This window comes from Streptopelia decaocto (assembly GCF_964273445.1).
Source record: "Streptopelia decaocto genome assembly, chromosome: 4".
Taxonomy (NCBI): Eukaryota; Metazoa; Chordata; class Aves; order Columbiformes; family Columbidae; genus Streptopelia; species Streptopelia decaocto.
In genome coordinates, this window is record NC_138658.1 from 30978828 (window position 1) to 30995835 (window position 17008).

The following is a 17008-nucleotide window of genomic DNA, read 5'->3' on the forward strand; positions in this document are numbered from 1 at the left end:
TGCATGAGGAAGTTATCATCAATGCACTGGATGAACCTCCTGGACTGTGGCTGGCTGGCTGAATGGTCCTTCCAACAAACATCAGGGAAGTTAAAATCCACCACATCAACCAGGGCCTGAGACTGTGAGGCCACTCTCAGCTGCCCATAGAAGGCCTCGTCAACTTCCTCAGCCTGATCTGGTGGCCTGTAATAGACATCCACAACAGTATCACCCCTGCCAGCCTGCCCCTTAATTCTGACCCATACACTCTCAACTCGCTCCTCATCCGCTCCTGGGCAGAATTTAGTACATCGTAGCTGCTCTCCAACATAGAGAGCAACTCCACCACCACGCCTGGCTGGCCTGTCTTTCCTGAAAAGGACATAGCCATCCATGACCACATTCCAGTCCTGTGAGCTGTCCCACCATGTTTCTGTAATTGCCACCAGATCATAACCTTCTGATTGAACACAGGATTCTAACTCCTCCTGCTTATTCCCCATGCTGCGTGCATTAGTGTACAGGCATTTCAGGGAGTATGCCGAGCACACCGATTTGCAATGGGATCACATTGGAAATTTTTATTTATTTCATATGGAAAAATAGAGATTGGTTGAAGAACTGAACACATTGAAAGGGGGGCTCTGCTCAGTGACTGGTTATGGGATACTTTTGTTTTAATATTTTCATTAATGATCTTGGCACAGGAGAATTGTGTGAAAGGCACGAATAGAAAAAAATAGCAAGAAAAAAAAATAGAGATTCTTTGTGTACCATAAGACTACATGAAGGGTCTGAGTACTACTGTGTCATGTGTATTAAAAAGGGAAACACGATCCCAGTAGATATTAGTCCAGCATTTATATTAAAGATATGGAAGTGCCATCATGTAAGGCCATGGGGGGATGAATTTCATTTTTGCTGCCTGAGCTCCAAGATTTCCTCTGGTGCTGGTAAAGACAAGGGTTATAGGGAAGATTAGGAAGTGGCAATGTTGCCTTATGAGGGAAGGAAGACTAAGTGTTCAAGGCTTTTAGCCCACAAAAACAAAGGCTAAGAATCAATTTGTTCACTGTAAATACCTCAGCAAAAAAAGCATCAAAATGGCAGAGATGTATTTAAACTGCTCACGAGCGTGCTGTTCAAGGAACAAATGGATATCCACTGTGAGGCTGCTATTGCAGAACGATGAGATTCACCAGCTCTTGTAAAAAATACAACTAGACAGGATCAAAGAGCTTAGTACATCTGACCACATCTCATGAAGTAATTGAAATTCAAGGCACAAAAAAAGTAAACAGGAAGAAAAAGCTTCCTCAAACACAACAAATGAAAAAAAAAAAAATCAAAAACCTGTATCATGCTTCAGGGATTAAAGCTGCCATGTCCCAACAATCAGAAACAAACAAATATCAATGTTAAGAGTGTTTGATGGACTGAATGCCTACAGTCAAAGCACAAGGAAGAGGTCAAATGATAATATACAAGCAAGACAAACATTTTACAGTGATTAAAAATGCCTAGTTAACTAATTAATACTCTAGAGCATATCCCATCTGGGAACTTCAAAGTGCTTCATAAGCCTTAATGACCTACCTCTCATGAAAAACCATGATCACATTATGTACCGTTTTAGAGCTAAGGAACTTTGGGCACCAATAACGAGGGGCCTGATCCATTGCAGTATGGAAATATGTGCTTAATTTTAACAATGAATGGTCTCCTGCCATGCACTTAAAGTGCTTTGCTAGATCTTAAACATGACTGTCTATCCTCAAAATAACATAGCAAGCATACATCAGGATGTGAACAAAGAATGAGTTTTAATCATCACAATGTACCTCTATCTGCATACTGTCAATTGAAAAAACAACAGAACACACCACTCAGCAAGGTTCTATAGATAACTGTGGGCCACTCACCACCATCACACAGTCCACAAGTGGGATCATGATTTAGGAACCCCTGCTTCAAGACATAAAGCAATTACAAGCTATCATCAGAATGTGCTGCTGACACAAACAATAAAATTGAGCCATACCAGAAAAGATGACATCTTTGAGCTTACTCTTAACCTGGCTACACAGAGCTAGATTTTCAAGGGAGCACTAATTTAAATACCTACAGTATATAGTAGCAGGCTTTCCAGAAACCCTCAGCACACAGAAATTCCATGTGTTTCAAAGCAGGTAGTACTTGGGTATCAATACACTTGAAACTCCAGCTTGTTCAGTTCAGTGCCTACCCAAATACCAGCAGTACTGAATTGCTGTACAAAATCAGGTCCATAAAGCCACAAAGTATCTATTCCTGTGGGAAAATGAATTTTTTTCACTTTCAATACATAGGTATGCTACTAAGAGTGAATCTAGGAAAATGATAATAAATGGTTTTGATGACTGTAACTGAAACCTCTGCTTTCCCCCTCTGGGAAGATCTTGGTATGTTACCAATCAGAATTCTCAAATGTGATAAATTCTGTCATGTTATTGTTGTTAAGCTATTTTATGATGCCGTTAAAGTACTATGGAAGTGAATTAGATACTGAAATCTGGCAATGAGCTCTCATACAGGCTTAAAAACTACAACTTGTTTCAAAATAAAAAGACTTAGTATTAACTATGCATATGATTACATTACTTGCACATCGTATCACATCAAGAGTGACACATCAGATTATTATTGCAGGGTGTATTTCTTCATTTCTAGCTACCTGAAAGAAGATGAAGACTCAAAGAGAGTAGTGTGACCCCCTCAAAAGCAAAAATAAGGAAAACATTTATATTTTAACCAAGACGAAGAATGTACCCATTAAGAAGAATTTCTGAGAAAATTAAGTAGCTAGGTATACCATGACCATGAATGTCAAGTTTGCTGCTAAAACTCAGAGAAAGATCATTCTGAAATTCTTCTGAAAGGTGCTTAAAACACATCCTAAATAAGGAAAGTTATACTTCTCTCTGCCTTTAACCATGTGTTTCTAAGCAAGCTTCACCATAGGCTCACAAATCACTTTGGTCAGCTAAAGGGCATGGGAAGGCAATCTGATCAAGAGAACAGGAAGCAAGCAAAGGGTAAGGGAGATGCCCAGCATTAGACTACTAAATTCAGCATCAGCAAACTGGGACATTGGATATTTTCAAACCAATAAGATAATGCAACAAGAGGCACCTAGGTGACCACATTTATTTGAAATTAGTAGCAAGATTCATTAAAAATTAGCAAGCGAGACTCCTAAAGCCTGTATTCAGTTGCTTGAAGAGAAGATGTGATTTTCAAATGGGGTTCCTGAACATTCTGTACTGATTTAAGATGAACATTAAGGTTAACATGAGGAACACAAAACATACAGAAGAAAAAGCAACAACTATCGTAAAAACTAACACTGTATTTAACCAATATAACCCTTCTTGCCTTTTGCCTACATTTATTTTAATACATTTACCTTTGCTCCGTGTTTATGCAGAACTTCCATGACATCATTATGAGCTTTTTCAGCTGCAACATGCAAAGGTGTCAGGAAACTAGGTAAAAAAAAAAAAAAAAAAGGAAGATATAAGTTTTACATTCCTAGTATGACAGAGTCCTTAGGAAAACTCAAGAATTTCAGAAACCTACTCTTTGTTTTTCTCATTAACATTTGCTCCTTTCCTGAGCAATAGTTCCGTAACTTGCTTCCGCTTCGGATGCACGGCAGCCACAGCGCAGTGCTGCAAAAAAGTAAATATAAATTATATTTCAACTACACAGAAGACAAAGAGCTTTAAGATCCATGACTTCATCTCTTTAATTATTCCGCTAAACATCAGACTGCAAAATTTACAAACAGAATCCATCACATTTCTGCTGAAACACATAATGTACTGACCGAAATACAAGCTAGTGATCAATGCTATATTATTCTACTCAGAAAAACAATTTTCACTTTAAAACTATTTGTCACTTATGAAAAAAAGCAGTATGTTCCCAACTACATTAACTAGGTATCAGGACAAAACCAGCACAATGCACAAAGGAAGTAAAGAAAAAGGGCTTGAAACAGCCTAATTTTCTACAGAGGGACTCCAAAATGGTTCATTAAGATTCAGCTGCTGTTGTCATGTTGATTTACATGACTCGAATGTTGCTTTGTTTTTACTTCTATTTCAATGTGTATCGAACTTGTTAACCTAATGGAAATTCTGTTATGTACCCAATTACGAATTTTGTAATAAGCAAACAGGCAATAACGTTCTCTTACAGTATCTTCTTTTCCACGCTGTGAGAAAGATCTCTCTTTCACACAGGGCTTTTCAATGCTTAAGCCTGCCCTTGCGGGAACACCATCTAGCCCTCTGCTAGGTATAACCATTCTCCTGAATATGCCTGGGGTCTGCTGGTTGGCTTGCCTGTGCCTTTGGCACCAAGAAGCAAGCACTTTGTTCATCCCTTTTTCCTTTGATCCTCTACAGAGACCAGACTCAACTCATCCTGGCATTTCCTCAACAGTGGTCCTATCAATGCTTTCTCAGTCTCAAGTATTGATGTCTCAAGACAACAGACTATGAAAAGTATGAGATCATTTTGAATATTTTCGTTTATAGGTTTACCCATGTTTTAAATCAGTAAACTGTAAAAAGCAGATAGTCTTCTGGAGCAGAGTTCTCAAACTCTCCAACAGTGAAACAAGAGCCTTTACACAATAAGATAGACCCCAAACAGACTACTAATAAGTAGCAATAGTACTGATAACCATATTTTGCCCAGTTTCAGCCTTCACTATGAAGTAACTGTCGCTCAAGATTCCACACTGCTCTTAGTCAGCAGAGCATGGCCAAGTTCTGCAAAGGCAGGCTTTGTAAATAAACATTAGGATCAACTTTTGCTTTGAAGAGTGGTAGTATTTTTGAGGCTTTTCAGATAATAACTTATCTGTATTTCCAGACAATGTGATAAACCAGCACTAGAAGCAACACACATGCTGAAATATTGCCAAACCTCAGAGTAACACTGAAGCACAAACCAGGTCCTTGCTTTGGCCTTTGTGGGGTAATAGGGCACAGACCCCAGTGCCCTGTAATAAAAGATCCCATGCTTAGGACAGGGATGGCTCAGTTAGGTTGCACAAAACCTCATCTGATTCTGGAAGCTAAGTCCTGCCACTTGGATGTGAGACCACTTGGAAATCTTGAGTATAGGACACAAAAATTGAGAAATGACAGTCAAACACCAACTGAACAGTGAACCAAAAACATCAACAGAGCTAAAATATGCCATTTTGCCAAGCTTTTTCTACAGAACGAGCAGGCAGAGAAGAGCAAAGAACACCACAGGACTACAAAGTCCTAATTACACAGCTACAGAGATGCCGCATACCAGCAGCTGACATACTCAGGAAGAAAAGGATAACATCATTCCAAATTTCCTACTGCCTTCATGTTCAGCCTCTAAATACCTCTTCTCTGTCTTGCTTCTAAATTCAGGCGAGGATGCTGAGCCCTCCATAGAGAGAAGAGAGCGTATGGATGCTTGGTACTCAGCACACAATGTTCTGATCACAATCGCAATGTTTGTAACACTAAACGTGCAGTTGTATGCCTGCAGCTGAGACCTACCACTGTGAAGAAAGTGTTCCATCGGAATAAAGTATCATAACTATAATGGTTTCTATAATACCATCAGTCCCTCCCAACTTAAACATTTTCACTGCATCTGGGATACTGGTTGTGTTCTTTGCCTCCACTGCTTCTTCAAACAATGAAATAAGAGCAGGATACTGCCAGAAAAGTCTCAAAGACCCCTGTTTACATAGCTATTGCAGTATTGTCAGTACTATTCCAATCCTCTAAGACCCTGTGATATACACCTACCATCTATTTTCACCACAATTTTACATACTCTGTGAAGAAAATTTGTAATCCAGGTTTGCTCACATAAAACATTCAGGAAGCACCAGGCCATTGAAATAGAATTTAACCCCAGAAAAAACACAGCAACTGACCAGTAAAAAAAAAAGTGTGATGGGGAAAAGGGGCAGAAGAGAGGTAAAAAATGAACAGGTGAGGAGCTGCTGGAAAGCTGCTGTAATCTACCAGGAAGAAGAATAAAAATGCTAAAAAATTATATGGTGCTTTTTCTGTAAGTGTGATTTAATTTTCATATATAGAGTGTTTGATGGCAAATCCTCAATCTCAGATGATGAATATATTTTCATTGCGTAGAAACAAAACACCTCTGCTAGCACTACAAGCACATTTATCATAAAACAAATGGATTGACTGTATGATCTCACCAGTGCTGTCTCATGGGACTGTGGCTGCTTAAAATTAATGATCTCCAAAGCAAGTGTCTTTTTCACTTTGGCTAGGTCTGCCTCTCTGGCTGCTTGTAGTAAAGAGTGTCCTTTGAATTCATCTGTTAGAGGAAAAAGATGCATTTAATAGTCACATATATCAACGTCATTGGAGAAAGGCAGCTATACTCAATTAAGAGGAAATAAGAGTCTTTCTGTACATCTTCCGATAGTAACTGACCTGGGACATAGAACGTGAAACATTTGCTGAAACCAAAGGGACATTCTAAAGGAGAGGGGAAGTGATTCCTTGAGTAAAATCCTTGTAGCTTTTCTCCCTCTTATCTGCCACACACTTCACAATAAATGCATATGTGACTTCTGAATTACGTATGTGTTGAAGTGACCACAATGCTGTTACATGTTCTTCAGAAAAAAAGGATTACAGTTGCTTTTCAAAAAACTTATTGTATTTATAACTACAAATAATTCAAGGTAAAGCCTGAATAAATAGATATTTCATATATAGTAATATATAAAAATAATATATAATTTAAATATAAAACATTAAATTATTTGTCTTAAAGAAAGCTAACCGGCTAAGCATTTGAAGCCAGTCTGCTACAAAAATGAAACAGGTTTTGATAGGAGCTGTATCTTTGCAAGTATGAAGAGGTAATTATGGTATTTTCAGTTTCATATCTTGTTCAGTTCAGCAACTAGTTCATTTCAGTTTTGAATCATTCTGAATTTAAGAAGAACTAAAAGTGTTTCTCTTAAATTGCACAAATGAAAGGCAGGTTAGCAGGAATGACGTCTGAACCTGAGAACTAGAAAAAAAAGCAGCTCAACAATCTCAGTAAAAATATCAGTATTTTTCTTTCATAAGCAAGCTTGAAATGCCAAGCTTGTTAAGAAAGGCTTTCTTCTCCCACATTTGTTTTAACATCTAGTGCATTTGTGCATTTAGAAATAAAATTAAATACAGTAACTTTACAGTTTTCATTTCAAACTTCTTTGTAAACACAGCACTACTGAAAGCACAGGTACAAATAAATCTTGAAATAATAAATAAATGTAATATTATTCCTAAATCAGAAAACCAAAGAACTCAAGAATATACTAAACATGTTGTTTTGGGTATGCAAATACATGATGGCCCACCAAGATGCTGTCAAATTTGGTGTAACATTCATGTTTGTGTACATATTTCAGTGGATATTAATGGACACGAATCTTTTCCTGCCCCTCTCCAGGAATTATAAATACAGGAATAAAACAAAGTTTAAATGTAGTTGGTTTATTTTGTTTTGGTTTTTGCTTGCTATTTTAAACAAATGGTAAATTATGCTGCCTCAAAGCCAGAAGCATCTCCCAAGTTAGCCCAGAATAGAGACTAGCAAAGTAGCTAAAAGATATTAACTCCCTCTTCTTTTCTTCTGGAGCAAAGTTTTCTGCTGCACATGATCTTACCACCTTCACATGCAAAGAATAGTGACAGACAACCTGACTAGCTGTGACTGAGTAGTACAGGACCATATTCTTAGTGTGTCATGGGGCTTCTGGAAAGGTGACAGACAAAACAAAAAGCTTATTTATAATTGAGTTCAGAATCTGCTTCTCAAGAAGGAGTTTTCTGTAACTTCATATTGTTTTTGTTTCCATACTTGTCTAATTTAAATGTTTTACAGTTTATAACCATGAGAAAACAAATCCCCAAAAAGAGGGCAAACAAAGGCCGACAAATTCAAATTAGAGCTGAAACACTGTTTTGTAAATAGCACATGGATTGCAAAGACTACAAAAGCAGGTGCTGGAATTTCCACCTCCAGGTTTGCACACCAAAGCTACCTACCTTCTGGCCATTACTCTTCAAGTGTGATATGGAGCCTCAATATCCAGGCTCCTGCATGACTTAACTGTGCTTTAAGCATGAAAAAACCCCATGGTCACTGGGTCAGTGTCTTAAACTTTTAAAACCTAAGAAAACTGGACAATATCATGAACGGTTTATTAGAGGTACCAACACAGTTCAAAGTGAGAGGCACAGTTGCAGTTACTCCATGGCTTTGCATCCAGGTGCAAAGCACAAGGAAGATGGCTTGAAACCAGCACCTTTCTCACCCACCGACCACCATTCCCCGTCTGCGCACACTCACAGGTCAGCCTCTCCCTCAGCTCGGGCGTTGGGGCCATGTCGACTGCGCTCTTGCCGTGGCAGTTGACCAAGGTGGGGTCCGCGCCATGGCTCAGGAGCAGGGAGCAGACCTCCACACGGTTCTTCGAGGCGGCCTCGTGCAAGGGGGTGAACTGCCAGAGGTCCATGGCGTTCACGCAGGCACCATGCTGGCACAGCAAAGGAAGCCTTATGTCAGCAAGGAATCATCTTCAACAACTAAATGCTTACACTTTTTAATTTCGTTACGAAAACTGGTTCCAATCTTTCATATATAAACACACATACGAACAAAACTATAAAAGTATCTGTATATACAAAAATACTGTTGAATTCTTAAAAAAAAAAAAAAAAGAGGATTTTCTGTAAGCTAGTTTTTCAGTAGAACAGATTTTTCCACAGAAAAATTCAAATAAGTGAAACTCTACTATCTGTCCAAAGAAATTAGGTGTGGAAAAACCCACACATAAAGGCCTGAAGTTGCAGGCTTCTGAAATGACATACAGGATATTTGAAGCCTGTTACTACAGAAAAAAAAAAAAAATCTTCCTTTTCAGCTCTGGTACAAACAGTTCGTATTTCACCTAACACATCTAAGTCTACTTAGGCTTTCCATCCTTCCGCTTACCTTAAGCAGCAGTTCTGTAACCTCATAGTGTCCATATGAACATGCATTATGAAGAGGCACAAGACCACTGTATGAAAAAGGCAAATGAAGGCAAATTTAGTTAAGCAGCATTTTTAAAGGAGATTTCTTCTTTACTGAAAGATGAACAGAAATCAAATCTAAAATGTTTAAATACACAAAAATTTTAAAATTAAGATTCACAAACTAATGGAAAAATCTAACCTTCCCAAACAACACGTTACTTAAGAGTGGCATTAAAATGTGGGTTTTTTTGGTCCTAATAGCCCACAGAGGTTTAATCTACCACTAAAATTAGCATTAATTGGCTTTGAAATGATCTTTCTTGAAGCTATTAACGGAGGGCAAAGTCCCATTCCACATTCAATTTGCTCAAGAGAAGTCAGTGTTCCATTTCTGCCTAAGTATGAACTCCTCTTTATTTGAAAAGCCACATGAAAGGCAAAACTCCCCAGGTAACACTAACATAACTTCTGGGTATATTATGAAGATGCACAAATATCCATAGAAAGTAGAATGAAATTGCTGTTGAAGGCTGTGGAATGACCTGATTTTACTCCATTTTTTACACTACAACCTATTTAACTGTGCAAGAAACTTCTAAGAGGGTCCCTGTAATTTTTGTACAGCTATGTTACTGGAGGCCCTACTAAAAAATGACACTAGCAAAGTAAACAAGAGGGATCTAGTCAGAAGCACAAGACTTAATAAAAAAAGTAATGCATGGGAAGAGAGATACAAAGAGGACAGTTATTACAGAGGACAAAATGAGTTTAATTCAAGCCAAGCAAGACAGGCTAGCTATGGCTCAACAAATCAGGATGCATAATACACTGAAAAACAATAATTAACTCTTCATCATTTATGAAAAATAGAGGGGATGTTTCCCTGAATTGCAAAATCAACTCAAAGAGCATTGCAACAGCAAGTACTACACAACAGGGTAAATTTTTCAAACTGTTATTTTCCATTGTTACTTTTCTTAATTACAACTTATGGGTGTACGTTTGAGACAGAGGGAGAGTATGCAGTCCACAGAGCACTCAAAAAACCTGCCCTCTTCCAAAATGATGGTCATCAGCAAAGACAATCACTGCAGCCATGCACTTCAGCACACCCTCCCCTTTTATTTTTTAGCACATTGTGACTTTGTGCACAACAGCAGTAAGGCAAAGAAAGGAAGAGCTGAAAAAGAGCTGCTGCCTTGGCTCTGGTCCTCTTCAACAGTAACAAGAAGTTATGACCATTTTTAAGATGTGTCACAGTTCCTCAAGACTCTCTCCAAAGTGACACCATTGAAGAGAATCTAAAATATCTATAAAATCAACGTAACCTAATTTAGCTTATAAATGATAAATGACATTTATTTATAGCCCATTTACTTATAAATAAGAAACAGCAAGAAAAATCAAAAGACCACACTGAGCGTAAATGTGTGATGCCGCTAAAAAAAGAGGGAGCTTACTAGACTGTGAGACATTTTTAAGTATGTTTGCATAGTTTAAAAGTTTAATAAAAAGTAAGTGTATTGTTTTTATTTTATTTTCTTCATTTTTCTTCCCCATCCCCTCCCTGCCCCTACTCAAGCTTGACTTAATTAGTTCTCATGCTTTTAATACTTTTCAAGTAGATCATTCAAACCTTATTAAAGCATCTATGCTGAAATTTTCTACCAAGTGGTACTCAGATTTCAGAAAGGTGTAAATCCCTAAAAGTTGCTTAAGTGTGTTGGATCTACCTGAATAGGCAGCACATGCGGTTTCACTCTGGGGTTTTTTGACTAACATAATGTGTCGTCATGCATTAAAAGGCATTTAGATGAGGTTCTTGGAGACATGGTTTAGTGCTAGAGTTAGGTTATGGTTGGACTTGATGATCCTGAGGGTCTCTTCTAACCGAAATAATTCTATGATAATTCTGATCGAAAAGTCATTAAGGGTGAATGTACAAATAAAAGCACTACAATTAGTTAATCTTCAAGAGTTTAAGTATGCTTGTTTTGGAAAGAAAAAGGAAAAAAAATACCCAAACACCTAAGACCATAATTTAAAATCTCTTTTAACACTATGTTGGACTGAGCAGAAAATGAAAATATAGGAAGTGCCTCAGGTTTGCTGATGGAGACAGAACACATGCTCATTAATATCTTACCTCTATGGACTCTAAATACAAAATGAATGCCTTTAACCAGGGACCCAATTTCTGCAATGTTAGGACTAAGCCTTCCTATCAGACTGCCATGAGAATCATCACCTTAGAGTTCAGAAACATATGTCTGAGAACAAAGTACAACATATATTGTTCCAGATTTCTGACTGCTATGCACTTTTTGTTGGTGTCTTATGTAACTACTAACCTTACAGCAAAAATAGACACTTTAGCTTCTACTGTTTGTTTATTTTTGCTGGCAACAGCAATCAAGATAGGTCTCCAAGGACCACTAGTTGTGAGCATGCAAATTATTAATATTACTTGGAATTACATCCATACATATTTAACAATATAATGATGCCATAGAGAAATTTTTGAATGCACTTTTTCCACTAAGCCCATGTACCTTCTCCACATCACCTTCCCTAAAATAATGCTAGAAGAGTATGGTTTAACAGTGTAGTCTGTGCGTGGAAGCAAAGAATAAGGTTTGGAAAAAAAAATTGTTTAAAGGTGTAATAGAAGGCTCAAAACAAGAGCAATTACAGCTAATTTGTTATCGAGGCTCTAACAAAAGTTTATTTATGATGAACCACATTCAGATTTTGGAAGCAAACACTGCATTCTCAGCCAACTATCTGAGATTATGCTGCAACACGAAACAGAAATAATTCATCTTGATTAATACAAAACCACTGCTGAGAACATATAATAAATAAATAAATTCATTTTACATACCCTTTGTCCTTTGCATGAACATCTGCACCATGCTGAAGCAGAAGTTGGACTATTCGAACTCTGTTGTAGCCTGCTGCTAGGTGTAAAGGAGTGGACTGCAATGTAAAACAAAACAAGATAAATAAAAGGAAGCACATAAATTTCAAGTCCTGCATCTCCTGAAATGTAAGTAATCTTCATTTCTCTTACACATTGGATGAAGATAAATGAATAATCTTAGCTTCTCTTACACATTGGATCAAGATAAGTTACGGTTCCCTTCTGTCATTAGCCAAAACAACAAATACACAGCACAGCTTGCCCTTCCTGTTGTCAAACCAAATAAACAGTCCTTAAGTTGGCAAAGAATCCAGGTATCTCCTAAGGCAATAACAAGGTCATAATTTAAAGTTAATGTAAATAATTGCCCAATTTTGTTTTGTTTGGGTGTCAGGGGTTTGTTTTGGTTTGGTTTTGGTTATTTTGGTTTTGGTTGTTTTTTTGTTTTGGTGGGTTTTTGTGAGATTGATTGGTTGGTTGGTTGGTGTGTGGTTTTGTTTGTTTATTTTAAATGCTAGAATTCAATTAATTTTTTAAATGCTATATTTTTTTTTTAATTCCTAAGCAAATTTATGCAGTTCAGGCTGCACACTCACAGGTTACAAAACGGTTTGTGTGTTTGCCTGTTGCAACAAGTGCACAAGAGGCAGACTGCAGAACAAGAAATAATGGATTTATCCCATAGCAGGAATATCTGTCTTCAGCTCTGCACCAAACAAGCAGTCGTACATGTTCTGTACTGTGCCAAGAAAAGTGGAGCAAACTATGCAGTTTTCAGTTTCTTGCAAAACATACATTTGCAGCAGTAATGCACTTTGCTGCATACGAACAGAGTAATAGTGGCACCTTCTCCACAGCTAATTCATAATAATTTTAACCAAAAGCTTTTGAAGTTGACAACACTAATTCCCCTCACAGTTTATTTTAAAAGGTTTTTGTTATGGAAAAAAAAAAAAAAAAAAAAAAAGTGCTGCCTCAATCTGAAGGAACTGATTTCTTACACGAATGCGTGATGTTGTTTCCTCCTTCCCAAGGCTGAGGAGCAGAGGATTTTAAAGGGATCCTTGTTGCACTTTATTTTGTGGCACACAACCGAAAGAACACAATTTTATTACCGTAAAACCTCATACATAAACCAGCTTGAACACATGGAAAGACTTACATATTTCACAGTATTAAGTCAAGTACAGATTTACTGTCAGCATTAAAAGATCCTTACACATATCAGAAACACTCATGAAAATGTTGATAAAGATTATGCTACTATTTACATTAGCAGAATACTTCAGTATTGTTAATTCTGACAGTGCATTGGTTTGTTTACTAAATCAACTGAATTAATAACTCAGAAAACCTGAAAGGAATTTGAAATGGACTGCGGAAAAGCCGGTCTATTGAAAGGCCTAAACTCCAGAAGAAATTGAAGCAAACACTAAATCTTTGGACCACTGGAGGATCCTTTAACCTCGCTACAATTAAACTACATCCATTCTTGTCTGCATGCTACTTCTAAAACAATGACAGCAGACTTCCAAGATGATGCTTTACTCATATCAAGCATTATTAATAGGGAGATTCTCAATAAAGGTACATCAACCCTGAAGTCTTGTTCACTGCTTAAAATTAAAAGAAAATCTATTATGACTCAAGCTGGGACTGTGCATTTTGTATTTCTAGGGCTATCAGACCTGCCTTTGCCAAACAACTTAATTAGAGACAAAAACCAAAACATTTCAAGGTTATATGTGCAAGACAAATTACATAAATGAAGCAAAACAGCATCATCCCAAATCTTCAGATAACTTATACCCCTGCCTTTCAGAAAGGCGAGCTACTTCCATCTCCTTAGGCAAAGTGACAGAGACACCACAGTCCCCTGATTAATCACAGAACACCACATCTTTCCCAGCACACCAGGAATTAGTTATTTGGCTGCAGCCAGGTGCCTGATGTTTGCCGCACTGCAGCTGCCTCTCCCAGGAGCAGCCAACTGGTGCTCCCTGCACCCATCCATAGAGATGGGGCCGAGATCTCCACCACTCTTCATGTGTTGACTGTGCAATCACAAACCACACAGTGCTGGAGACACAGCCAGGCAAGCTATGAGCCCTTCTTCGGCCAGGGCAGGGGACATTGTCCTGGTGTCAGGGTGAATGCTGGACTGAGGGGCAAGCACAACTGAATGCACACACATTCATGTTACAGATTTAATAGTTAAAAATACTACTCTGGCATTACGATCTTGGATGCTAATTACAGAAACTAAGTACCTAAAAGATAATGTCACACTACATGAACTACAGGAGTATTAGCCTTCCAACCAAAAATTAATAACTCAATATTAAGAGATTTAATTGAGCTATCAATTAACCCCTCCTCCCATGTCTTTCAATACCTGGCAAGAGACTTACTAACAAGAATCCCTAGAGGGCACTTACCTTCCAAGACTCACATTCACAGTTACCAAGCCAATCGTACTGTCTTACTTGCTAGTGTAATTAAAAAGAGTACAACTCCACTTTTATTAAGTAAAGTAGACCCTCATGTGAGATGCTCACATTACTTTAAAGTTTTATGGCAGCTGTAATTGAGTCAAAGCAGGTACTGTACATTTCAAGGAAGATTACTGTACACAAGATGGCAATCACTGTCAACCCATATACCTACAATTTATACTAAAGCAGGTATTTTTTCCTGCAGTTCTTTTGAAAATGTGTTGCCTGGGAATATGAGAAATGCATTTTTTAGATTTAAAAAATGCACATACAGCAGTTTGATACTATTTTCATTGATCCTTAGGTATTTTACCACTGCTTTGTTACCAACAGCCAATTTGATGACCCCTATTTTCAAGGTCAGCCACCTTGGACTTGCTGTCTTGTTCACCTGCATCAAACAAAAGGGGCTGCTGAGCTGCTTCCACTGAAATCAGAAAACTGGTTTCAACAAATTGTCCATAGGCAACATGGGAGAGCTGGTTCCAAGCACCATCTGTTTCTCTTGCTATCTTGCTAGAGTCTTCAGCAACTCTTTGATGATAATGCTGCCACAGCCTCTGAAGAAAGCTGCATTCCCAGATTTAAATGATTAATCGTCCATTTTATGGGCAAATTTCAACAGAAGGATATTGTGTAAGGATCTTACATCATGCATTCTCTGCATGATCAATAACATCTGGAGGAACTGTATTGAGAACTAATATTGCCCGTTCTTGCTTTCTACTGCCAAAAGCCTCTACATAATACTATCTGATAACAATCTTAATCACTCTGTTTAATTCTCAAGCTGTCATCCTGAAGGCTATTAAAATCAACAGTCTTCTTATCACATACATGATTTCTCATAATTAATCTAATTTATGACACTATACTGTAATTTAGTACTATCATAATTTAATTTAATCTTCCATAAGAAAGGTATTCTTGCAATAAAGAGGTTACACCCTGATTTTGAAATCCAGCTCTGGCCTTGACATATTATGTCTACTCTCATGTTCAGAAGGTCCCCATGACATGCAGCTGTAAGGGAGGCTCTTACACAGACAGACACAAAAGTATGACAGAAAATACCAAAGGACACTTGCTATGTTTATTGTTAACTCTTCTACAACACCCTGTTGACTCAGGATGTCAAAAAAGAAGACAGGGAAGAGGGATTTTAAAATGTTTCAAGTACACCTTTCAGATACCTGACATTTTTACCTTCTCTCTAAATATCTTCAGGTTTGGGAGATCTGGAAATTGCAGGTATGCAGCAAACTCCCATCTAACCTTTGTCAAATGAAACCTTTATTCTAATCAGGCCCAGCTGCTGGTAGAGAGCAGTGGCAACAAAAATAGTATCTTAAACTTTCGTAGTTTGTCTTACAAGCTCCCTTCAAAACAGTGTTTCACCTCCACTAAATTAAGGGAAGAGCAGAGAGGTTTTCAACCCCAGAAGGGACCTTTGTTTGACAGTTTTGCATAGAAGTGACTGGTTTGAAAGATGTCCTGACTCCTGGCAAGATGACTATTTGAATTTGGCACACTACGGAAAAACGTCTGCGCAGGCAAACAACTGTCGCTTCACTGGGTTAGAATTCATGACAGAATCTTTCTTTCCAGTTCCAATAGTCTGTGTCTGCTTGATGCCGTTCTCTTACAGACTTCTCTAAAATTAACTGCATCAATCATGAGCGTACATCGGGAAGGCATCCTGTATGTGAATGGAATATCTCCTATCGCCACTTTATCATTCTGACTAATGGGGTAAGAAAACAAGTTGCAACAATATAACAATCTTGAAGAGATATTCCTGAACTTTTCCACTGTGGAAAGACTTCTCCTTTGCTGCTGAGATACTAACTTGCATTCCAATTTTACGCAGTGTGCCTAACTTATATTTTTTCATTTTTGGACTCAGTTGTAAGCTTTCTTGGGAAAATATCTCATTGACATGTGTTTGCCTGGTGTCAAGGCTGAGCATATACAATACAAAAAAAAAATCCTTCTAGAAATACATATTTCAAATAACTCAAAATAATTATTTTATATTCATGCCACAAATGCTCTTGCACACAAGGTACTACAGAAGTAAAGGTCCCTAACCTCAGCTAGAGAATGATACTCTTCCTGAGCAGGAAAGGGCCTGTGCTCCTGTTAATCAGCCACATGGCTTGTCACCTTCTGCCACCCAATTGTGCAATTTCCTTGGTCATTTTATAGCACCATTGAGATATTTAATTTCATGGTTGGCAATTATGCTTTAGAAACAAACTTACAGATGCTGCTCAGGAAAATAAGTAATGTCAGACTGATGACTGCAGACGAGCTAGCTGCAACAAGTTTATACTTTACAGATAAAAAAGCACAGGGATGAAGAACTTAAACTACTACTACTTTTCTTATGTAAAAAAGAAAAAAAAAATACAAACCACAAAAAACATTTCCTAAGGACAAGGTTACAAGATGCGTAAGAAGACATTTCTCACTCCACTGCACTTCCAGTGGTAATTTAACTGCTTCAT

At 37.8% G+C, this 17008-nt stretch overlaps 1 protein-coding gene across 3 annotated transcripts in view; it reads right to left on the minus strand.

The window, feature by feature from the left end:
• The window catches only part of TNKS (tankyrase), a 148601-nt gene that overhangs the window by 36160 nt on the left and 95433 nt on the right, over window positions 1-17008 (minus strand). For all 3 annotated transcript variants that reach the window (XM_082051952.1, XM_082051951.1, XM_082051950.1), the window contains exons 6-11: window positions 11965-12059; window positions 9058-9124; window positions 8413-8599; window positions 6254-6375; window positions 3601-3692; window positions 3428-3506 (exon numbers count right to left, since the gene is read on the minus strand). In XM_082051952.1, coding sequence (XP_081908078.1) covers window positions 3428-3506; window positions 3601-3692; window positions 6254-6375; window positions 8413-8599; window positions 9058-9124; window positions 11965-12059 — 642 coding nt within the window. The remainder of the gene's footprint in view (window positions 1-3427; window positions 3507-3600; window positions 3693-6253; window positions 6376-8412; window positions 8600-9057; window positions 9125-11964; window positions 12060-17008) is intronic.